This window comes from Ahaetulla prasina, chromosome 8, assembly GCF_028640845.1.
Source record: "Ahaetulla prasina isolate Xishuangbanna chromosome 8, ASM2864084v1, whole genome shotgun sequence".
Classification (NCBI taxonomy): domain Eukaryota; kingdom Metazoa; phylum Chordata; class Lepidosauria; order Squamata; family Colubridae; genus Ahaetulla; species Ahaetulla prasina.
Window position 1 is genome coordinate 27,206,564 of NC_080546.1, and position 24,780 is coordinate 27,231,343.

Sequence of the window (24,780 nt, forward strand, 5' to 3'; positions counted from 1 at the left end):
TTGTATAGTCTGATCTCAGAGAAGGAAGCGGGGCAAATGATCAGTTATGACAAAGGCAAATAAGTAGGCCTACTTAAAACATGGGATCTAGGTCTTGTTTTTTCCCCCCAAATCTGGAGCTGATACTGCACAGCTACAAGATTATTTTAAATTAGAGCACATCGCATTTTATGGTTCTTAGTGATAACCAAGAAAAGTATTCCAAGACCCAAAGTTACCAGGAGGTAACTTTAATATGCCACTGTTTCATGACTTCGTACTTATCTCATTGGGAAATAAGTATAGAGTTTATAAATTAAGGGATTTGGACCTAATATTAGTGACATTACTTAAATATATTATTCCAAAACTGACACAAGATTTTTTTTAAAAAAAAAAACAAGCATAGTCGGATGTTGCTTGATTAGCTGAGCTGATTTGGTTGGATGCTTTCGCCCCAGTTTTTCACTGAAATAAGGATTAGGATTGAACATTAATTAATTAATTCATTCATTCATTCATTCATTCATTCATTCTCTCTCTCTTTCTCTCTCACTCTCTCTTTTATGTTTCTTATCTCTTAGACTTTTTATGCCGTTCATGCATTTCAAGCAAGGAGTAAGCAGGAACTCAGTCTTCATGAATATCAGCGAGTTCAAATCCTTCGTTTTTCGGACCTGAGTGGCAATAAAGAATGGTGGTTAGCTGAAGCCGAAGGACAAAAAGGATATGTCCCAGCTAATTATCTTGGGAAGATGACATACACGTAAATATCAGATCTAGCTTATGGAATAAATTCTCAGAGCCAGAAGATTTTTATTATCACCCATGAATTTTTGTGCCTTAAAAAATGCAATAAGCTAAGAGCTTCTAAAATCCGGAATTGAAGTACTTATAAAGAAGAATTTTTGATGGAATGCCTATATTTACTTTTACTTTTGAACTTTTGTCAGTGGACTGGACAAGAACTCTTGTAATGCCTTCTACAGATTTCTGAGAAATGTAATTATGTTGAACTCATCCACTGAACCAGGGGTCCCCAACCCCCGGGCCGTGGTCTATTTGGAACCGGGCCTTGCGAGTGCTCGGTTGTGCGTAGAGTTGTGCATGTGCACTTGCGTGCTAGCCCGTCGCTCATGCAAGTTGAGCTGTGTGTGCATGTTAGCCCCCTGGTGGCATGACCCAGTTCTCCTCTGGCCCCTAGCCGGCCCACCAAGCCGCAAAGTTTGGGGATGACTGCGCTAAACCACCTATAACAACAAAAATCTCATAACATAATAATCTGCTTGGTCCTTTAGGTGCCACAAAATGACTTGTTGATCTTTGCTGTGAAAACCTAACACAACTAATCCAACTATGCCAGTTATAAAATTCAAAGTTTGATTTTTGTAGATTTGTGAATTAATCGGGAATGGGCAAGATGAAGCCTATATTGTCCTAGAATGTTCTCAGGTTTCTATATACTCTTAAAAACAGTTTACACTCAGGTACAGAGAAGTTGAGAAAATTCACTGGAGATTTCTTGCACATGGAAGTGCCTTTTTGGTTATGCAAGATATTTCTAGTTCCAAACTTGTAAAGGACTGAATGCACTTTTTGTTGACCTTTCAACATATTACTTTTTAATCTCAGATTAAGAACTGTAATCTCAGAACTGTAGTTCTGCTGAAAATGCCTCCTGAAATTTATTTTAAGTGACAGCTGTTAGCCTCAATGGAGAGATAAATGCAATTCTGTGTATACCAGGAATTATGCTTCATAAATTCTAATGGGACCCATTTCTTGTTTCAGAATTGTATTTTGAGGATAAATCCCACTGTATTTAGCAGTGCTCGCTTCCAATGAAGCATCTGCAATGGCACAGAGGACATGTTCCCCAAGAGTAACAGGATAGAGCTGGTGATAATGAAGCAAATTTAGGTGCTCTGGGAACCAAAGTTTGGAGTGCCGGATCAAGGCAGTCATTAGAATGAAATCTCAGTATTTTCTTTAAACCAGATGTCTAAATTAATACAATATTGTATTGCCCCAAGCCACGAGGTTATTTTAAAAGCAAAATTACTGTGCACTGCTCAATTAATATACACACAAATGATATCCAGGATCCAATCTGGGCCGGTTACCAAGACCAGAGGTTTTGTCTTCTGAGCTTTTGAACTGTCACTGAGAACTTCCCTGAGATTGAGCTCCAGCACAAGTCCAAAAGCTCAGAAGACAAAACCTCTGGTCCTGGTGACAGACTCAGATTTTGATCCTGCAACATTATCCTGGGACACTGATGACTCCCCCAGAAACCTTTCTAGAGGTCAGCTTGGGGGAAGATGAATCAGTTCCTGGCACGGCAGGAGCCAAGTTGATTGATGGCCCCTAGTTGCTCTCTGTCAGGGATTTGGCTGAAGCACAGCTGCAACAGAACAATTCAGGTGGGGAAAGCATGCAGCTGCAGCTGGTCAGTGATGAGGAAGAGAAACTGCCTTCTGCATTGATCCAAGAACACATAAGGCAGAGAAAAGGCAGGAGATGCACTGCACCGAAAGTTGGCTATTTAGCACAGCAGACGGAGGCAATGCTGGGAACATGCTTGTTTCCTAGCTGTGTGATTCCTGCCTCACTTTGGTTTGACTGTGCCTTGACTTGGATCATGCCTTGGAAACTCTAGACTTTTCTTGCCTTGTGACCTCTCGTGTTGTGGATTTAAATTTACCTGGTGGCTTTATTTTGATTGAAAGACTTTCAAGTGCCTTGTAGACTCTTTTGGCTATTGCTGTATGGACTAGCATTGGTCTGCTTGTGGATGGACTTAATTGAGACAGTTCTGGGTTTTTGATGAAGAGAATTGCTGGGGAATGTTAATAAACTCACTAAACCAGTTACGTGTGTGTGTGTGCATGTGTGAGTGAGCGGGACAGCAGTTACATATATTTGCCTTCATTCATATCCTCCAAGGCAATTTCGAAATCACTTAAAAATACAAATACAGAAGTCACTAAATCTGATGCTATTTTCCATGTACTAAGAACTAGTGAAGTATATGTCAGTAGAGTTCAAGAAACTATTTATAAATGGTTTCTAGGATCAATCCTGTAAGGATAGTTTACAGACTTTAGAATCAGTCTGAGTTTCCACTACAAGGCCAAAAACTTGGAAAATTAAATCTCTGGTCCCAATAACCGACCCAGATTTGCTCCTGCAACATTAACTTGGGGCATGTATATGCCTTCATTCATATCAGTCATATATTTCATTGCTGGGTTGAGAACTTCAGCAATATGACTGACCTTTTCAATGACCCCTCATATATGGCAAATACTCCATAAATAATTGATCTATTGCTTTCTGATTTTCAGACAGACATCTATACTTTGTTTGGTACATAAGCTTTCTTTTGCAATTTTGTGACTAATAAAATGCTTGCAGAACTGATTTTTCTTTTACCATAACCATCACTCCAAAGTTCTAAGTTTCCTGTTCTATGAAGAAACAGCAAAAAAGCAAAAAATAAATATTGCTTCAATTCTTTTTGTCAGACTTATTGCAAGTGATGCAGCTTAGTGTGGTAGTCTCTAAATTGTAATCATACCTTACCAAAAAAAATTTTAAATGATGAATAGAATCACTTCCTTTCCTTTTGAGATATTTTACATATAAAATGAACATGGATCTGCCATCCCGAAGTACCTGAATTGTGCAAGTGGGTAAAAATGTTGTACAGTGATATTTTGTCTCATGAGACCAAGAGCTGGTAAGCTATTTTGGATAAATTTCCAGAATTAAACAGTTGGTGGTGCTGGCTAAAGTTTAAATTTCAAATAGATTGAAAACATCAGCTTACCTAATTTCTATAGAGCACAAAAGAAAAGGGAAACAAGATTGTGGTTTTAAGACATTGTATATACAGCATATATGTGAGATATTCTTTGGAAAGATGTGTGACTTAAAAGATAGGATATAAATTATAAAATAAGACATGGTCTTGGTCGGCAAATGTCGAGGATGGAGCACACATATGAAATGCCTGCTGTTGTTTGCTGTACCTTCAGTAGTGTCTGGTACTCATCCTCATAGGAGGGAAGGGATAACCACAGCTCTGAAGACTTGCAGCGTTCTGGAGAGATGGATGTCGTGTTGATGGAGCACCCCAGTGCTTGCTTTGCCCTGCTGATCCTGACTTCAATATCCAAAGAACCCTCACTTGAGATGATGCTTCCAAACTATATTTGAAGCTGTTTACATTTGTCAGCTAGGTGCTATCAACAGTGGTTCTATGGTCTTGAGATTTGGCAGAGGCTGATGAGTATTTCAGTCTTTCTCAGGATGATAATCAGGCTGAAACAACATCTGAGAATTTGTTCAGGATCAGTGTCCTTGTGTCCCAGGAGTGTACAGTCATCAATAAAGAGGGATCCTTTAATGACTCTACAGAGTCACTGTTTACATTCAAGTTGCCAAAGAGGGAGCTTTCCAATTGGTACCTGATGTACACACACTCCCTCCTTCAAACCCTGGATAGCATGTGACAACATCAAATGAAGAAGAGATTGAGTAGGACTGGGACTAACATACAACCTTGTTTATTCCACTGGAAATGGCAAATGCAGCTGATGTATCACCATTGTAAAGGAACACACACACACCCAAGACACATACAAATTTCTTAGCATTCATAATGGTTTTTAGGTCTATATTTGAAGAAGAGTAAAGCATCAAATATATTTTAAAGGAATCAGTATTGTTAAATTGTATTTAATAACTGTATTTAATTAGAGCTATGGTTCCTGGACTATAAACTTTAATACTACCATCTACCAGTAGTGGTAATCTGAATTTTTGTAGCTCTAATTTAATGAGAAAGGTACAAACAAGGCAGCTTGTAGACTAACAGGACCTTTTACTAATATATTAATTCTTATGAATACACACACGGGTGCCAAATGAAAACACAACAGTAATTTATAGATCATTGATTTTACTGTTATCTGGCTAAAGCTGAACGACATGTTAGCACTTTGCAGACTAGAACTAATGATATCATTATCTATTGTTTTAAAAATAGACCTGTTATTTTTTTAGCTTCTTCTGAGCTGCTTTCTTTTTGACCATCTGTAACCTCTTCATAGCATTGAGCTGTGATTCTTGTGACGTTGGACCTTTCAGTGATGGGGACTGGTTGCCCGATTCTGTACTTGACTTACTAGCACTGCTCCCTGCTGCCACACTGCTGCCATTTCCACCAATAGTTGAGCTGTTGCCTGGGGTTGAACTGCCTGCATTAGGAAGGCCTATTTTGCTTACATTGTCACTGCTCACAGACCGAGAGAGACCAACTTTCCCCAATGTCAGAGGTGGTAATGGCTTCAACTGGCTAGGGTTTGTGCTACTGGCAGATGTTATTTTTGATCCTACTCCTTTGGTTGTGGCCAGCCCTGACAAACCAGTAGGTTTCTGATTGTTTGAGCCAGTGACAGGCTTGCCACTGGTACTCTGGGTGGCAGATCCCATCTTAGCTGTTGACGGGCCTGCAGAAGATGTCTTTGCTGCAAAAGCTGCCCATCCTGTAAGGCCACTGTTTGAGGAGGAGGAAACACTGGCAGTGGTTGAGTTCCCTGACATTGTTGCCGAAGTCTAAAATCAGACAGAAACAAGTGTTACCTTACAAGCATTTACCTTCCTATCATTATTAGATGAAAAACTCAGTGGACTCTAATATTTATTCAAAGTCTCAGAATACAAAAAGAAGCACATTAATATCTTTATAATGTTCCAGGCCAACCATAACCATGGCTTCAACTTTTTTCTTGTATATACAATATACAGTAGCTCAGTGATTCATCCTCATACGCCAAAAATCTCAGAATTATTCAAGTAAGAAAACTTGCTGGATCCATACCTAAGTTTTTTTTAAATCAAAAAATATTTTTAACATGAAAATAAATGGTGGATCTCAGGAATATAATTTGTATTTATTGGGACAAAATTAGCAGCAGTTAAGGCATTTAATATGTAATAGGGCATGTGAATAGTACATGTATAAGTTACCATAGTACATAAGTTTCCATAGTACATGTATAGGTTTCCATCACAGTTATTTGCAATTGTTTGACACAGTCAACCACAAATGGTGCTGTACAAGTCTCATTAAAATTGTTAAGGATTGCAGAAAATGTTTTCTAAATGGCACAAGATGAAAAGATAGATTGTGCTTTTTGATTCTGATGAGAAGGGCAGAATCCTGCCAAACTGATCCAGAATTCTCTTATCTATTACAAATATAAAAGAACTCATATAAAATTCAACCATGTGTCCTGCATATTAATTGGTTTAAAATACTAGCATTTTTTTTTAACCTAAAGTAACACAGGTTAATTTTGGTTCTGCATTTTTTGCAGCTGATAGTCAAGGCCAATGATATTTCCAAATTTTCAAGAAATTTAATTACCATGGCCCTGGAATTTGTCTAGAAGCTTCCTAAATTGCAATAGCAGAAGCAAATACAGGTACTCCTTGACTTACAACCACAATTGGGAGTGGAATTTCTAAATGATGCAGTTGTTAACTGAGTCATCGCAGCTGGATCTGATTTAATTACTATTTTTATCATTGTCATTAAGTGAATCACGTGCTTATTAAGTGAATCATGTGGTTATTAAACAAATCCAGCTTCTCCATTTGACTTTGCTTGTCTGATGAGGGTGGTGCAATGGTTGTAATTTTGAGGATAGGCTGTAAGTCACTTTTTCAAAGGCTGCCATAATTTCAAACCGTCATTAAATGGTCATAAGTCAAGAACTACCTGTAACTTTAGCATAAACTTTGTTGGTTATTTCTTTTTGTAATCTTTGCTTTCCTTCAGTCTGTTACTAATACTGCGCTAAAAGAGAAACATAACATTTAACCATTTTATTTGTAAAACTTATTTTACTTTATACAACTTTTAGGTGTAAAAATGTGATTTCCCCTATAAATAAACTTCCTACTACAGTAGCTGTCTTTAATCTGAATGCAAAGAAAGAACAATTAGAAACTTACAGAGATAACACTACTATTATATCATATCTAAATCTAGAAATAAATATAGATATATCTGAAAATAACCTGTAGCATCCTGTTTTTAAATTGAAATATAAAATCTTATTAAATGTAATATTATTGATAATGTTACTTAAATTATGTAACTTATTCAAAATCAGTAGCAAAATGGAAGAAAATTAAGAATAAAAATATTTAACGTGGAATTCTAAGTGAAAGTGGAGGATGATATTATGAGGTTAGGAAAATTACCAAAACAAAACACTCGTTAGAAAAACAAAACAAAATTAAACTAAAAACAAAGCTATAAATTCAATTAATCAATCAATATTTCACAGTACACTCTGCACAGTACCTTGACCTCTGTCCTCTTAAATGCTAGGAAGGCTGGGGTAGTCTCCAATTTTAGCTTAATTTCTGGTTTCTTTATTAGTGGATCTTTCACAGCTGGAGCTACTGACACTACAGCAGGAGCTGGCTTCTGGGAAGGCTTCTGTGTTTTCTGAGCCTTTGTAAATTACATATTGTACATATGAAAAAACGTTAAAATAAAAAATAGTTTTCTGCTTTAACACTACTATCTACTAAACATTCTGGAAAGTAATATTGGGAAATCACAATAAAAGAACTTAAGAGGTGTGCAGGAGAACTTATATAACAGCCTAATGTATTATTACTATATATTATTTTCTTCCAAAAATTTCCTCCAAAGTGCAACATCCATTATTATTTTTTTTGTATCAAGTATTGATCCATTTCTTGTGATAGGAATTGACCAATCAGCTTGTTGCCCCAGTCTGATGTAGGCAGAGAATGACTGGCCCAAAGTCATCCAGCCAGCATTCAAGCGGGACTAGAAATCTAGCCTAACACCTTAATCACTAGAACAAACTGGTGCTTGTATACTATAACAACTATTTATTACAATATTTATTCATCAACATACTTCATTTGTTTCATACAACTAGGCAGCTGCTAATTTATATATCTAATGTACATATTTGAATTTACGTATATGGAAATAAACATTTAAAATTGATTTTAAAATTGATTTTTATTTTTTTAAATAAAATTGATTTGACAAAATGGAATATGAACCTACAGTACATCTAGTTTTTAATCTAAGTAATAAACTATTAATTCCAAAGACACCTACTTGAGACCTTGTAAAATTTTCATAATTAAACAGTAGTTTATTAGCTGGTAGGGAGGATAGGGGAAATTATTTTATGTTTTAAAAGAGCTAGACTTTATTAGACAAAATATTCTACATGACATTATTCCAAATGAAAATACAAGAGTTCATCTATCCTTTGAAAAATTTTCTTGTAATATTTTGATTTTTTTTAAAAAAATTATTCTGTATTTTCACTAATAATAAAATGGTTCTTCTTGTACCACAATTTTACCAATACAAGTATAATACATGTGAAATCAACAATAATTTACATGAAAATAAAGCCTTTTCAGGGAAATCAATATAGGAAAGTACCTCATTTGTTATGAGATTTAAATATTATTAATCTGAGCTAATAAAAACCAGTCTTTTATTAAAATCATCATCATTACCGGGTTTAAGAACATGGGTTGGTGAATCAGATTTAGCATACACTTTTTGGACTGAGTTATTTTTTCCAGTGTAATTATTTAATTTCCTTTAATTGCATTTTTAAAAAATTATTGCTGTAATTATTTTTGTAAAAGTGGTATTAAACTATTAAAATCAAAATAGCAGCTTAAAAACAAAATAGCATATTTCAAAACATTTGAAGGATATTTTTTAATTTTATACTAAAACAACATTAGGAAAAAAAGAGCCTTGTAGCTGTCAGCCTAATTTATTAAAGCAAACTCTTCTTCTTTCTAATCTTCATTTTCTAATGAATCAAGGAATCTCTTCTTTAAATAGTTAAATTAATATTTCCTCACAGATATAGAAAAAAAATATCTTACCATTTTTTTAATTTGCCTGGTACATCGGGCACAATACCACACTACCCGTGGATCATTCATTTCCTTGTCTGTCACTTGAGGTTTGTGGCAGTCTTGGTGATAGAGGTTATGACATTCCTGGCATTCCACTAATGGATTTCCAGAAGTCACTGTTATTTGTCTATAAAACACATAGTAGTCAATTAAACATTTCTTCAAACAATCTCTTGAAACATCATATTTTTACAAATTTGTCAGTATAGACGGATAGCATCAAGATTACAAAAAACTAGTACAGTGAGACCACACTTGGAATACTGCAAACAATTCAGGTTGCAACAGTACAAAAAAAATGCTGAGACTCTAGAAAGAGTGCAGAGAAAAGCAACAAGTATGATAAGAGAGGCTAAACTAGAGGCTAAACTATATGATGGGAACTAGGCATGTCTAGTCTAACGAAGAGAAATATTAGATGTGATGGAATAACTGTCGCTCGATTTTAAGGAACTGTCACAGGGAGGAGGGGGTGACTTATTCTCGTAAGCACCCGAGGGCAAGGCAAGAAGCAATGGGTAGAAGCTCATTAAAGAAGGATCCAATCTGGAACTAAGGAGACATTTCCAGACAGTGAGAATAATTAATCAATGGAACTGCTTGCGTCCTGGAATTGTGAATGTTCTATCACTGGAGGTCTTCAAGACTGGACAGCCATTTGTCCAGGATGCAATAAGATCTCCTGCCTTGGGCAGGGAATTGGACTAGAAGACCTCCAAGCTTCCAGCCCTATGATTCTTTGATTTTGTATCTTTAGCTGTAGAGAATTAGGAATAGCTACACAACAGTGTGAAATTAGAAAAGATGGACAGATACCAGTATGTATAGGGTGAGCAGTGGAGGCCAAATTAGTGGTTTCCAATTCCACATAAAAACCTGCAAGCCTAGGCCCCGTTCTTTCAACCAATTGTCTATCATACGTTTATCAATGGGGATAATGTTTATTACCTGTCAGCATATAATCTAATGTTTACAGGTCAAAGCAACATTATAGTTACCAAAATTCATCATGCTATTTTGGAATTTTATTTTTAAAATTTATATGCTACCTATCTTGAAGTTCATAGTGACTCTGAGCTTCTTCCTCTTAAGCATATATGAAAGCTGCAAGGGAATATATGGCACGAGACAGGGTATCTGGTAGATAAGAGGGAAGATATGCTCTTCTCTTCCTATCTTAAATTACACACAAAACAAAGAGACCAAAATTGTCAACAAAATCAAAGTGACCATTCTTCCAAGTCCCAATTAATTCAAAAAGGAAATAAATCCCAATTGCAGCATATATTTAATGGGGAATTCTAAATGTTAAATTGTGCAATGACATTGTCCAAATCATATTCCTTCAACTCATACAGTAAACATAAAGATAGTTTATAATTACCTATTGAATCAGAAGAAAAGTTAGGCTTTTAAATCATAAGAGTAAGGATACATCACATAAGAATGTAGTAAATTAGTAGGAAAATCATATACATTAAATTTTATTCTACTGGAAACATATGCTACAATAGTAATCCTATTTATGAACTGAAATGTACCTTAACCAGATTAACAAAACACCATTTCCCTAATCGCTATTATTTTTAGATAACAAATCAGATTACTTAATTACTAAGTTGCTTTTGTATATATCCCCATTGGACAGGTACATAAGTAATCATGCAAACTATTTGCAGAAGGCTAGATAAAAATATTTTTTCTATAATTGGCTAGATGGGAAAATATGTTAGAAAAATAAAGATATATTTATGAAAGAGATGTTCATCTTGAGATTGCACAAGAAGATATGTAAACACCCCTTCAGTATATTGAAATTGTTTGATATGAATGTTTTTCTTTTTTTCTTTTTGTTAAAAATAAAATTTATTTAAAAATATATATTTTTTAAATTTAATAGGAAAATTAGAGTTAGCATACTGTATAGATAGCTTTGGGAACATTTTGCTGCTATAAAAACCAAATTAAGGCCGGAAAAAAAAATCCCACATAGTATATAATTCTACGTAACTTTACTCAGGAATAAGCACCTATGATTCTGTAGTAACTGGTCTTAGGAACGTGAATGAAGATTCAAAATATAACTGAAGATTTTTCAAAATTAATTGAATGAGAAACAGTGATTGTTTCCCAGTAATATAATAGAAGGGAATAATATAAAGGATAATTTTGACAAACTTAAAAAATAAATGGAATATAAAGAACATCTTTTAAAGACATTTTTAAAGTTGCTTTTCAAATTTAACACAATTAAAATGGGTCATAAATCCTGAAGATAGGTTAAAATACAAGTTATGATTTAGAAACCTTTCTATGTATAAACTTTACCTTTTGGTAACTATTGTATTTATAATCTCACTGCCATGGAATGTGAATATCTTCTAACAGATGTGCTGTAGATACACATAATATATGAGAAATCAAAAGTATTTAGATCTTGCAACTTATGAGAATTGTTTAAGGAATCAAGATCTCTATATAGACAAAAGATTCCATTTACAATTAATATTTAATTGTGGTCTTCATATATGCTATAACTACTAAATTTAAAAAACTTACCTGCAAACAACACAAGCCAGACCCATCTCCATTGCAAAATCATCAGCACTAGTTTCTTCAAAACTAGAAAGGTCTCCCATGGGTAAATCCTTGCTTGTCTGCACTGTGATTGATGAGGCATGAGGTTCTGGCTTTTCTAGTCTTGGTTTTTTTGCGATGTCAATTCCTTCACTGATTTCCACTTTTACCTAACAAATGATATTCACATAACAAACAAAATGTAAATTCTGAGCAAATATTTAATACATTCTATCACATATTTGTCCCAAGTAATTATCTCTGTTTAGGGGAAGGAAAAGTATCCTATATAAGATAAAGGAAACTGCTGGTAACAAAGAAACAAAGGGGTACAATTATTTATTTTTATTTCTTACATTTATATGCCGCCCTTCTCATCGATAAGGAAAACTGAAGATGTATGTGGTACTAATAATGGATACCTTTGAATCCAAAAGAACCAGTAGCCCCAGGAAAAAAAAGTCATTTTACAATATACCGTGTTAGGCTTGCAACAGCCATTATGTGTAAAAAAACTAGAGAATTCTGGGAAGCCTGACACGCTGACAAATCAGTCATCAACAGGCACATGGAGATAAACTACATCTTCACATCATTCAAAAGAGACAGTCAAAAAGCCGGAAGACTACAGCAGCTTTTCACCAGCAATCAACGCTCAGTTAAGCCGAGAGTAGCATCAGGATTAATACCAACAATATCCCAATCAAGGAACCACCATATTAGACAAACTAATTTAATTAGTCTTCTATAAAGTTGAAAGCCTGCTGTTAAAATAGTAAAGTGAAATTGCAAGGGAAGACTAAATAAACATAGTTTGAATAAAGTAACGTTCTCTTAATCATTGAAAAGGAACAAAGTAACTTGTAGACAAGGAGAAGAGCACCCTTTTAAAACTAAATGACTGGCAGAGGAAAGCACTCTCTATACTTCTGAAATAAATTAACTATTGTTATATAACATATGGGAATGACATAGTTTGCAAAACAAAAATACATACCGTATATACTCGAGTATAAGCCGAGTTTTTCAGCACGTTTTTTGTGCTGAAAAACGTCCCCTCGGCTTATACTCGAGTCTACGTCTTCGGGAACCCCGCACAGGAGGGGGCACCGAACGGACTCCCATGGGAGGGACGGGGAGCGGGCCCGCCGAGGTCTCACGGGATTTGTCGCCCCCAGGCCGGCCCCCATTCCCGTGTCTGGTGGGCGGACGGCGCAAACTTGGCGGGCTGTGCATTGGCGCGGGAAAGCCCTGGTGGTGCAGTGTTCCCGTTCGCCCTGGCCTCCGTCCTCCGATCTCCTGCGCTGGGAGCGAGCGAGCGAGCCAGCGAACGGCTTCGGGCACCGCGGACTTTGGCAAGGAGGAAGGTGGGAGGGAAGCGGAGCTGCCGGCTGTGGGGGTTGAGGCGTGCAAGAGGAGTGGCGTGGAAAGGCCTTTTGTGTGTGTGTGCGTGTGTGCGCGCCTGTGTGCCCTAGGGAGGAAGCGGAGCTGCCGGCTGTGTGGGGGTTGAGGCGTGCAAGAGGAGTGAGCGTGGAAAGGCCTTTTGTGTGTGTGCGTGTGTGCGCGCCTGTGTGCCCTAGGGAGGAAGCGGAGCTGCCGGCTGTGGGGGTTGAGGCGTGCAAGAGGAGTGAGCGTGGAAAGGCCTTTTGTGTGTGTGTGTGTGCGCGCCTGTGTGCCCTAGGGAGGAAGCGGAGCTGCCGGCTGTGGGGGTTGAGGCGTGCAAGAGGCGCGCCTCCTCCTCTTCCTCCACGCCGCTCCTCTTGCACGCCTCAACCCCACCATCCCCACCCTCTCCAGCGTGAAGGTCCCCTCCTCCCTCTTCCAGGCGGCGGCGGCGGCTCCGGCTCCGAGCGGAGCGCCACAGCCGGCAGCTCCGCTTCCCTCCCACTGGTCCCAGTCCAGCCGAACGGTGAAAGCGACATGCCGAGCGCCGCCCGCCACCGCTCGCTGATTGGGACCGCTTGCTGGTCCGCGCGCGGGCGGGGAGCCGCCAGCCTTCTCGGCTGAGGAGGAGGTTTCCCGAGCGGTGGCGTCGGCCGAGAAGGCTGGCGGCTCCCCGCCCGCTGCCTGACAAGCCGGTCCCAATCAGCCGAACGGTGAAAGCGGAGCGGCGCCGGCATGTCGCTTTCACCGTTCGGCTGGACTGGGACCAGTGGGGAGGGAAGCGGAGCTGCCGGCTGTGGCGCCCGCTGAGCCGGAGCCGCCGCCGCCGCCGCCTGGAAGAGGAGGAGGTGACCTTCACGCGGAGAGGGTGGGGATGGTGGGGTTGAGGCGTGCAAGAGGAGCGGCGTGGAGGAAGAGGAGGAGGCGCGCTCCTCTTGCACGCCTCAACCCCCACACAGCCGGCAGCTCCGCTTCCTCCCTAGGGCACACAGGCGCACACACGCACACACACACAAAAGGCCTTTCACGCTCACTCCTCTTGCACGCCTCAACCCCCACAGCCGGCAGCTCCGCTTCCTCCCACCTTCCTCCTTGCCAAAGTCCGCGGTGCCCGTTCGCTGGCTCGCCGCCGCCTCCCAGCGCAGGAGATCGGAGGACGGAGGCCAGGGCGAACGGGAACAGCCCACGCTCCGAAGAGGGAAAGGGAGCGAGTGGGTGGGTGGCTGGGACGAGACCCCCACCACAAACACACACACACACGCCCCGTGAGACGTCTTGCTTGCATGTCACACACGCACCGCTCGCTGGGAAAAAAAAAAGGATGGATGGATGGAAGTAAGGAAGGAAGGATGGATTGATGGATGGAGGCGACCGCTTTGAAGCGCAACCCTTCTCCCGCAACTAAGGGGGGGGTCAATGTTTTCCCCAATCCTAGGGTGTGGGGAAACAGTCATTCTTTCTTCCCCCCTAGTCTCTCCCGAGATCGCACTGCAGCGCCCATCATCCCCAGCCGGCAATCTGAGCTCGTGCCATCGATGTGGTCCTTGAACTTCCCCCTCCTTGTTTCTAACCCAGCCTAGGATGTAGTGGTGGTAAAACGGCCAGGAGAAAGCTTTCGCTCTTTTCGAGAGGTCCTCTTGGAAGGCTGCCTTGGAAAGGGAAAGTGGGAGGGGCAGAGATTTCTCCTCAAGGTCCCCTTGGAAGGCTGGGTTGGAAAGGGAAAGTGGGGAGGGGGCAGAGATTTCTTCCTCGGGTCCTTCTAGAGTCCTTGAGAAACTGATATCATACAAGGTTAATAAATTATACTCCTCCTCCTCATTGATGAGTTTTTCATCCTGAAATTGATTGAAACATTGTACCATCATATGCTGCCATAGTATAGTGTTAACAACATCTGTAAAGATGATATATGAGCATGACACTAAGTTTTTTCTATATTTCCCCCTTTATTGAAAAACTTCCATCATGCTTCTTTCTGAAAACAAAGGTCATTATAATATACCTCATTATATATTTGATTTGATGATATTTCAGTTAATAAATACCATTTAAGGTGTTAAGCTTCTTTTCTTTTTCAGCAGCAAAGATTTTTAAACAAATATGTTTAGAGCTTTTATATCTTTCAAGTTATTCAAATTATCCCCTCAGCAGGTATATAATGGCATCCAATTCCAATATCATGTTGGGGCTTTTGAGCAAGGGAGGAGGAACGTGAGCACCGCCTTTCGCGCTGGCATTCCGGGATTTCCCTTTGTTTAGAGCTGGGAATCCTCCTTCCCCCTTTTGCACTCCCTCCCTCCCTCCCTCTCTCTCTCTCTCTCTCTCTCTCACACACACACACACACACACACACACACACACACACACACAGACTTCTAAAGTCGATTGGCACAATGAAAGGCAAAGACCACAATTGTTTTAAGAAAGAAGCTTTAGCAGGGAGGGGGGATGGGAGGGTGTTTTAAGTTTTGGCAAACAGCCAGGCCAACTGTATTGGAGAAGGTCACACAACTGGCCTTAACATTTTAGCTGCTGTCTTTTTCCTCACACTTGGGTTTAATGATATTAGAGACCCTTATTGCCCTGCCAAAAAAAAAAAAAGAGCCACCCCAACGTCTATGAAAATTAACCTTCTCTGCCAAGAGACACTGTGCAGGGTATTTTCACTATTGGTGTGCATACAGGCTTAGATTTGTGCTGGGTTCTTAGTGCTTAGAGCACTGACCTTCAGAGGCACCCTGGTCCCTTGGAAGCTAAAGGAGGACTCATTTTCATGCTTGCAGTTGTATTGTCAATTTCTGTGAGACAATGTTGTTGAAGTAACTCACTCACTCATTCATTCATTCATTCATTCCTTGTGTGTCCAATCACACTTAGCCAATAAAAATTCTATTCTATTCTATTCTATTCATTCATTCATTCATTCATTTTATTTTGTCAAATACATATTAAATAATTATATAAATATAAGCATGAATTGAATACATAAAAGGAATACAACTAAAGGGAACATTAGGACAGGGACGGTAGGCACGCTGGTGCTCTTATGCACGCCTTACAGACCTCTTAGGAATGGGGTGAGGTCAATACTAGATAGTCTTTGGTTAAGGCTTTGGGGATTTTGGGAAGAGACCACAGAGTCAGGTAGCACATTCCAGGCATTAACAACTCTGTTACTGAAGTCACATTTTCTGCAATCTAGATTGGAGAGGTTCACTTTTAAGTTTGAATCTATTGTGTTCTCGTGTATTGTTGTGGTTGAAGCTGAAGTAGTCATTGATAGGAAGTACATTGTAGCAGATAATTTTATGAGCTATGCTCAGGTCATACCAAAGGCGGGGTAGTTCTAAATTTTCTAAAGCTGGGAATCCTCCTTCCCCCTTTTGCACTTTTATTGTTTTTCGTTCAAATAAATATTCATGTTATTTTACTTGGCTCTATCTTTATTTTTTACATTGACCAGTAGCTGCCTCATTTCCCACCCTCGGCTTATACTCGAGTCAATAGTTTTTCCCAGTTTTTGTGGTAAAATTAGGTGCCTCGGCTTATATTCGGATCGGCTTATACTCGAGTATATACGGTATTTAAAGCAGTACTGTAGTTTTCAGTCTCTTTCATCTCACACACATATCTCATAGGTGAGACTTCCAGGTTATGAAATAGAAAGTCCATCCCAGTAATGTCATGGAACAGGATTCTCAATGTACAGCATTTCCAGTTATATATTTTGGCTCACTGAAGTGCTCTTGTGGACTTTTTGTGGCACACAAATGTGCATGATACAGTGGTTGAACACCTCTGATTGAAACTTGCAAAAAATATTTTTATTTTTTAAAATATGTAACTTTATTAGAACCTCTTTCCTCAATACATCCACTTCTTATTTAGCATTTAGTGACCATCTGCAAATACAATGGTAATAAAAAACATTTTCTGGCCAATAAGCTCATTTCGGGTGCCTAACAACAGAGCGAGAGTATTGCTGGCATAAGGGTGTATGAGAGCGTTAAATGAATGAGGAGGCAGCAACCAGTGGTCTTTATAGCATTTTTTCTCTCTCTAATGTTCACTTAGCAATCATTCTGCTTACAACCTGATTGCTGGAATAGAACTCAGTTACTAAATAAGGAATGGATGTAATGTTCAAAATGTAACAAGGGGACTTACCTTATCCACAATTCTCTTTTCCACCTCTTTTTTCACCTTTTCAACTACAGTGGGTTTCCCATTATTGTTACTTGAAGGGAGGCTTGGAGCGCTCTTAACAGAAACTGGTTTTGGAATGGATACTTTGGGCTGATCTACTTCCTGAAAAATGCACAAAATGTTACATTAAGAATAAAACTGGAGATAATAAACACATCTCATAAATACATGGATTCTTAAAATTGATGATATACTGTATATGAATAAATCAAAATGACTGTGTTCACAGAACTTGCCAAATTAAAATAAAAAATTATTTGATTGACTAGTACGTATAGAAACCAGATCTACTTCTGAAATAAGTAATAAATACACCCATCAAAATTTCCCCCCCAGAATGATTTGTCTTAAACCAGGTCCTTTAATATGGCTACAGTATATTCTGGATAGAGTCGGTAGGATAAGAAAACATAGCATAGGACAGGGCACATTATTTATCCATCTTTGAATCAATATTGATTTGTGGAGACTTCCTGAACTAGTTTCTGCAGTTTTCTTGGAGGATTTTCAAAAATGGTTTTCCATTTCCTCCTTCCTACAGCTGAGAATACATGACTGGCTCAAAGCCATCTAACTAGCTTTGGGTCTAAAGTAGCACTAGAACTAATAGTCTCCTGCTTCTAGTCTGGGACCTTTAACTACTAAATCAAAATGGCTTTCATTTATCGTTACAATATATGCCATGTAAGACAAGTTAATTTTATTCATAAATTTCAGTACCTTTTGCTGTGGACGATAACATGAATCAATTCCCCTAGATAAAGATTCGTCAAGAAGTGCTTTTAACTTTTCAGCAGAATCTTTGCTCTTTGAATGCAAGAAGCCCAAAGCTTTCAAGAATACAGGGTCAAGTTCCAAATTCACAGTAGCAGCCATAGTAGAATCTTTAACTAAAAAGAAAAGAAAATGTCAATTTCAAGTATGCATTTGGCCTTCAGATCTCACATGTTTCTAAGAGAGTTTGGAAACAACTTCATTAGTAAAATCATTCCAGGTTGTTTGAAGAAAAGTAGGTTTCTTCCGTTATTTTACTTTTTACAGCTTAAACTAATGCAAGCAATTAATTCTTCAATTCAGATACAATTTCTGATTTTACAAATTTAAGAAACCCAATGTTGATTTCAAAAGCTAGGATAGCCTCAGTTAAGGCTCATCTGCAAGCTATATTGTAGTTAGCCACAGCAGAGGGAATAATGCATTGTGAAATATGCATATAATACACTTGGTCTTGCCATATACAGAATTCACTTTCAATGCATTTTATCTTACATCTGTTTTGGAGTGATGATAGAGCCGCCACAGAATTTGAGTACTTATTAAGCTTTTTAAAAGTCTCAGTTACGGAACGGCAGAAATTTGACAGTTCCCTCCTGAGCTGTTCTGAACTCTTAAAAAGCAAGATTGCTCATGGTCTGTCCAATATTGCAATTTGTGGGAATTAAAACCACTTTATATATTTTTACATTTTGCTAATCTCACCATCACATAAGATTTCACAATAGAAATATTATCAATTTTTTTTATTTCATAGTATCTACTATTTGTGGGGGGGTGGGATTTCTTTCCCCATGCTGATTCCCAGCCTGGTTAACCATAATACATCTTAAAAGCTGATCTGGATTGCTCCTCTTGTGTCAAGCCAGAAATGCTGACTAATAAAAAACAAAGGGCTGGATTGACCCAAGATGCTGAACACACCACATAAAAAGACCACGGTTCTATCTCACAAGGGCTAAATAACCTTTGGTTTATTTATTTATTTTATTTATTTATTTTGTCAAGCACATATAAGGTTACAGATATAAACATGATTATGAATACATGAAATGGATACGAATAAACGAATAAATAAATAAATTTATACGAATAAATAAATATATTTATCCCCAGACACCTGTCGTTCTCCCTAAAAGTGACATTTTCCTACGCCTTTCTGCTGCCCAGTTCATTACCCATCACGAGTACAACAGTAATAATAATAATAAAAAAATCTTCATTCATAACAACGGAGGGGCAGCGACCACAGAAACAAACCGAGCCTTCGCCCCGTTTCCCCGCCCGCGGCTACTCCTAAACCCCCAACGCCTCACGCTTGGCTCTGACTGACGAGAACACTACAAGGCCGCCCTCTTTTTTTTTTTTCCCCTCGCCAAAATCGCGCCCCGCCGCCCCCGGCAGGTTACCGCTTTGAGAAGCTCCCTGCCGATGCCGGTCGGCCTCTTTTCCTGGGCCTGGCGCCGGAAGCGGTGATCTCCAACCCGGACAAAGCGGAGGAAGGGGTGGAGCTTCGGGGGTAGGGGACAAGAAGCCGTTCGGTAAGGGATAACCGGCGGGAGGGCAGCGGTTCTCCGTCCCCGAGCCGCCGCACCCCACCCACCCCCTCCCCGTCCCGGTCCAGGGTTGGGAACTGAAGGGTTTGGGCGCTCGATTACGAGGCTCCTGGGCACCTGCAGATGTTGTTCCCCTCCCCACATGCCTATCGCCACATGTCTTTTGGAATCATCATAATAATAATAAAATACTTTTTAAAAGCATGTAGAAGAGGATCATAGGACGGGAAGGGACCTCGGAGGTCCTCTAATCCAGCCCTCCTGCTCGAGCAGGAGACCTTCCATTCCAGACAGATAGGTTGCCCAATCAGGGTCAGTTTGTTGTCTGCATGCTTGATGGCTAGTGGAAGTATAAAATAGAAATCAAAATCAGATTTCTTGTTTTCAATTATCTGCCGCTGCAGTGTTTCCTTTCCATAGCCATATGTTGTTGTTGTTTTGGAGGGGTGTTCTATAGATAATGTCTCCTTTGAGCTGACCTAATTACTTCTGTTTATTTATTTATTTATTTTGCAACAAAAATGGTTTGTGATTGCTTTTTTCTGGTGGTTGTTTTTTTTAAAAAAAAACTTTTCTAGTCTAGCTGATGGTTGCAAGATTTCCTTGTGGTCACCCATCCAGATAATGACCGGCTGTGATCCTGTTTTCCATATCAGCCAAGATTAAGAGTACTCAGAAAGATAACTGTATTTTGCTTTTCAAATGAGATTGTGGGTTCAGATTGAAGTAAGGTTGAAGTTCACATCTGAGAATTCCTGAGGACCATAGGATTACCAGAATAATTTTTAAACTCTCATTGGTTGAGTTCATTCATACCCATTATGGTAAGCCCATAAAGCGTATAGTGTGTTTTTAGCTGAGTAGTCTACTGATTATAGTGTAATGTGCTGACTAGTAGAACCTCCATTAGAAACAAAAAAAGCTATAAAGCTGTTGCTAGACATTGAGCTTTAGCAAGTTTTAATTTTATTTAGTTTAAGTAAACCTCAATTTGAGGATTTACTTAATTTTTGTACAAAGGCTTAGAGTTCATCAAATGATCCTTGAGGCTGGGGTATGAAGGGGGACTGACTTTTGGCAACTAATGGAGTGATTATTCACACTACATTACATATGAAGCCATAGTACGATTTATTTGCTCTTATTTCCCTGTAAAGGATAGACACTGCCATTGTGGTTCGGGCATATACAGTCAGCCACATATTCAGTTCAGGTTTATTTCAATAATTGTACTGAGATTACAGGATCTAGATGTGGTTCCTTTCTCACTTTCTTGGAAAAACAGTTGCTGACCAGTCAGCTACCGGTAGGTACAATATCAGCAGATTAAAACTTGTATAATTTCTGTGCAATTCTGCATACTGCATCTCTAGGAGAAGTGAAAGAAATGCAAATAAAATACTTACTATGAAATTGAAAAATTGGAATTACAGTTATTTAGGTAACCACAAGAAATCAAATCTAGAAAGATGAGATGAAGAAAACCCTTTCTAATGTTTTCATGTATTCTCTTAATATTTTTTTTTCCTATTGAGCTCTTATTGTTGGAACCCAGATGTAAATAAGGAATAATGTAGTTGCCTTGGGCATACTTTTAATTGAGATTTTCACCTCTTTGTTTCTACAAAACGAGTTTAAAAGTAGTGTAGAGAGCTTTTTCAACTAACTCTGAAAACTGGAATTGATGCGTTGGCTGTAAATCATCTATGAAGCTCTGGCTGTAGTTATAGATATAAGATGATCATATCCGTAGACTTAATGGAAAGAAATTGTAATTGCATAGTTCATGCAATATTAAGCAAGAAAAGAAAAAACTAATAATGAAAATACTGGAACTGTGGTTCAAAATATATTTGTGGAACCTTGTTAGTGTTAATTAGTAATTGCTAATTAAGTCAGTGAATCCCTTACAGTATTCTATTTAATAATGGGGTCCTGCTTTAAGAACATGTACCTATGTATTACATCTTTGTGTTTACTTGAAAGTGTATCCCATTGATTTAGTGTAATTTATTCTACAAATGCTTTGGGTTACTATTCATCTGTTCAGTTCTGGGCATATTTATTCATGAATAAATGCTGTAATATTTATTGGGATTTGAACTACTTAGAATTGCAATATCATGTAGTGAAGTTCTGAAAAACCATTAAAGAATGTTTTATGAGCAATGTTTTAAGAACAGTTATGTATTGTACATGTTGGGGTAAGCAAGCTTTGTTTCTTGGCCTCAGTGTGTCTGCAGATACCCCTTCTGAAACCAGTGGGTTCCCTTACTTCTAGGCAATTTTATTTTTAAAACATTATTTTAAAAAATAATGTACTATTGACATTTTAATTACACCAAGCTGCTATAAATTTGACATGAAGTCTTGATAAATAATTTCTGTTCCATTTTTTTATTTCTAAAAAAGCCTCCTTCCTCCTCAGGCTTCATGAACATTCTTGGTAAAATAAAAATAGTGAAGTACTGCTTCACTGCAGTTTTTCAAATCATCTCAATTTAAAGAAGTCATACCTGTCAGTCATGTGTTTTTGATACTTATATCACAGCCATATTGTGAATAGGCCATTCTCCCCAGATGATAAAAATTCCTTATCTATAGTAAAATTGCCACTTGAATGAAATGCTCTTACAATATATAAACAATATAATAAATTACTATTCCAATTATATGTAAACATAGGTGTGATGCCTCTCACACCCTGGTGTACCCTATAGGTTACCTGATAAACCATTTCATACGGTAGTAATTTAAGCTATTAACCTATTCTGCAAATGGTAACTGGCTTTTTGTTATAACGGGATTTTGCATTCTTAAACTAAAATTGTTTAGAAGGCATGCCATCTAGTGTTAACATATTACCATTTGAAAGTTATAAAATGTTAATACACCACTAATAATGAGTTTTCTACCTTCCTAGAAAGGTGCAAGGATATACCGTATATACTCGAGTATAAGCCGAGTTTTTCAGCACGTTTTTTGTGCTGAAAAGCGCCCCCTCGGCTTATACTCGAGTCTATGTCTTCGGGAACCCCGCACAGGAGGGGGTACCGAACGGACTCCCATGGGAGGGACGGGGAGCGGGCCCGCCGAGGTCTCGCGGGATTTGTCGCCCCCAGGCCGGCCCCCATTCCCGTGTCTGGTGGGCGGACGGCGCAAACTTGGCGGGCTGTGCATTGGCGCGGGGAAGCCCTGGTGGTGCAGTGAGAGGGCTGGGCAGGGGAGCCGCCAGCCTTCTCGGCTGAGGAGGAGGTTTCCCCGCGCGAGCCGCCGCCCACCTCAGCCAGAAGAAAGGTCATTCCATCGAGTAATGGGCGAAGGCTCCTTCCTCTCCGCCTTACCCATGCTGTGCGAGCCCGGCTGGGCTGCAACCCCGCCGCCGCCGCCGCCTCAGCCTCCCGGGGCTCGCGCTCAGCAGCCGCCAAGCTCAGGCGGACTCGGCAGCTCCCATCAGCACTCGCACGGGCGCGATTCGGGCAGGAGGAGTCGGGCTCGCTCTGTGGCGGTGGCGGTGGCGCCACCGCCACGGAGCGAGCCCGACCTCCTGCCCGAATCGCGCCGTGAGTGCTGATGGGGAGCTGCCGAGTCCGCCTGAGCTTGGCGGCTGCTAGAGCGCGAGCCCCGGGAGGCTGAGGAAGGAGCGGCGGCGGGGTTGCAGCCCAGCCGGCTCGCATAGCATGGGTAAGGCGGAGAGGAAGGAGCCGCCCATTACTGGAATGACCTTTCTTCTGGCCTTTGGGTGGCTCTCGCGGCGAAGCTCGCGCGGTCGGGGAAACCTCCTCCTCAGCCGAGAAGGACTGCACCGCCAGGCTTCCCCGCGCCAATGCATAGCCTGGCGGGAGTTACTGCGGCTCACCCGGCTCCCGCCCCAACTGGTGGTGTCGGGCAGCCGCCGCTTTCTAGCAAAAAGGTCGCCGCCCAAAACTCCTCGCCTTCTCCTGGGAAGGGCTGGATGGCTAGCCGGGAAGGGTTGAATAAGCCAACCTCCTCCTCCTCCTCCTCTCCCCGCAAGCGAAAGAGCTGCCTGCTGGAAGAGAGAGAGAGAGAGAAAGGAGGGCCGCCTCCCTTCTTTCATTCTTTCTCTCCTCCGTGCTTCAGAAGCTGGGCGTGTGTGTGCGCCTGTGTGCCCTAGTCCTTCTCTTCGCGGCGCTGAAGAGAGAGAGAGAGAAAGGAGGCCGCCTCCCTTCTTTCATTCTTTCTTCTCCTCCGTGCTTCAGAAGCTGGGCGGTGTGTGCGCCTGTGCCCTAGTCCCTTCTCTTCGCGGCGCTGAGAGAGAGAGAGAGAAAGGAGGGCCGCCTCCCTTCTTTCATTCTTTCTTCTCCTCCGTGCTTCAGAAGCTGGGCGTGTGTGTGCGCGCCTGTGTGCCCTAGTCCCTTCTCTTCGCGGCGCTGGAAGAGAGAGAGAAAGGAGGGCCGTTCCTCCCTTCTTTCATTCTTTCTTCTCCTCCGTGCTTCAGAAGCTGGGCGTGTGCGCCTGTGTGCCCTAGTCCCTTCTCTTCGCGGCGCTGAAGAGAGAGAGAGAGAAAGGAGGGCCGTTCCTCCCTTCTTTCATTCTTTCTCTCTGTGCTTCAGAAGCTGGGCGTGTGCGCCTGTGTGCCCTAGTCCCTTCTCTTGGCGCTGGAAGAGAGAGAGAGAAAGGAGGGCGTTCCTCCCTTCTTTCATTCTTTCTTCTCCTCCGTGCTTCAGAAGCTGGGCGGTGTGTGCGCCTGTGTGCCCTAGTCCCTTCTCTTCGGCGCTGCCCCAAACGGCCCCAAACGGCCACTCAACCGCCGGAAGACGGAGAAGGCTTTCCTGAAGGTCGATCCCGAGCTAGTAGTCACCGTGCTGGGCGACCTGGAGCAGCTGCTCTTCAGCCAGATGCTCGTGAGTCAGCCTGCCCCTTCCTTCCCGTGGGGTCTGCCTTGCTGGTGAAGGTTATTGGGGCTTTTGAGCAAGGGAGGAGGAACGCGAGCACCGCCTTCGCTGGCATTCCGGGATTTCCTTTGTTTAGAGCTGGGAATCCTCCTTCCCCTTTTGCACTCCCTCCCTCCTCTCTCTCTCTCTCTCTCACACACACACACACACACAGACTTCTAAAGTCGATTGGCACAATGCTAAGCAAACACAGCAGTGGGTCAAGGGTGAAGGGCTAGGAACCTGGCAGGTGAAAGGTTGAGCGACATGAAAGGCAAAGACCACAATTGTTTTAAGAAAGAAGCTTTAGCAGGAGGGGGATGGGAGGGTGTTTTAAGTTTTGGCAAACAGCCAGGCCAACTGTATTGGAGAAGGTCACACAACTGGCCTTAACATTT

General features: G+C 40.6%; 3 protein-coding genes across 11 annotated transcripts in view; 2 read left to right on the forward strand and 1 right to left on the reverse strand.

Annotated features, from left to right (window-relative positions):
* ARHGEF38 (Rho guanine nucleotide exchange factor 38) overlaps window positions 1–3,632 on the forward strand; it is a 58,371-nt gene extending 54,739 nt beyond the window's left edge. For all 3 annotated transcript variants that reach the window (XM_058193640.1, XM_058193638.1, XM_058193639.1), the window contains one exon: window positions 564–3,632. In XM_058193640.1, the coding sequence (XP_058049623.1) occupies window positions 564–749 (186 nt within the window). In that variant the 3' untranslated portion in view covers window positions 750–3,632. The remainder of the gene's footprint in view (window positions 1–563) is intronic.
* A 262-nt stretch (window positions 3,633–3,894) lies between these two features.
* Window positions 3,895–19,447, reverse strand: INTS12 (integrator complex subunit 12). Of its 2 annotated transcripts, none has more exons than XM_058192878.1 (7): window positions 19,341–19,447; window positions 17,878–18,047; window positions 17,119–17,259; window positions 11,551–11,738; window positions 8,959–9,118; window positions 7,361–7,513; window positions 3,895–5,601 (listed from the first exon to the last, which is right to left on the reverse strand). In XM_058192878.1, the coding sequence occupies exons 2-7, from the start codon at window positions 18,031–18,033 to the stop codon at window positions 5,038–5,040; spliced, it is 1,362 nt and encodes a 453-aa protein (XP_058048861.1). In that variant the 5' UTR covers window positions 18,034–18,047; window positions 19,341–19,447; the 3' UTR covers window positions 3,895–5,037. The 2 variants fall into 2 exon arrangements, with proteins under 2 accessions (XP_058048861.1, XP_058048862.1); XM_058192879.1 differs by having other exon boundaries at window positions 17,878–18,041; window positions 19,341–19,398.
* The window catches only part of GSTCD (glutathione S-transferase C-terminal domain containing), a 54,383-nt gene continuing 49,048 nt past the window's right edge, over window positions 19,446–24,780 (forward strand). For 2 of the 6 annotated variants that reach the window (XM_058192871.1, XM_058192877.1), the window contains exons 1-2: window positions 19,478–20,311; window positions 20,645–20,793. The gene's annotated coding sequence lies outside the window, so the exon portion shown is untranslated. The other 4 variants (XM_058192874.1, XM_058192876.1, XM_058192875.1 and 1 more) reach the window with 4 other exon arrangements.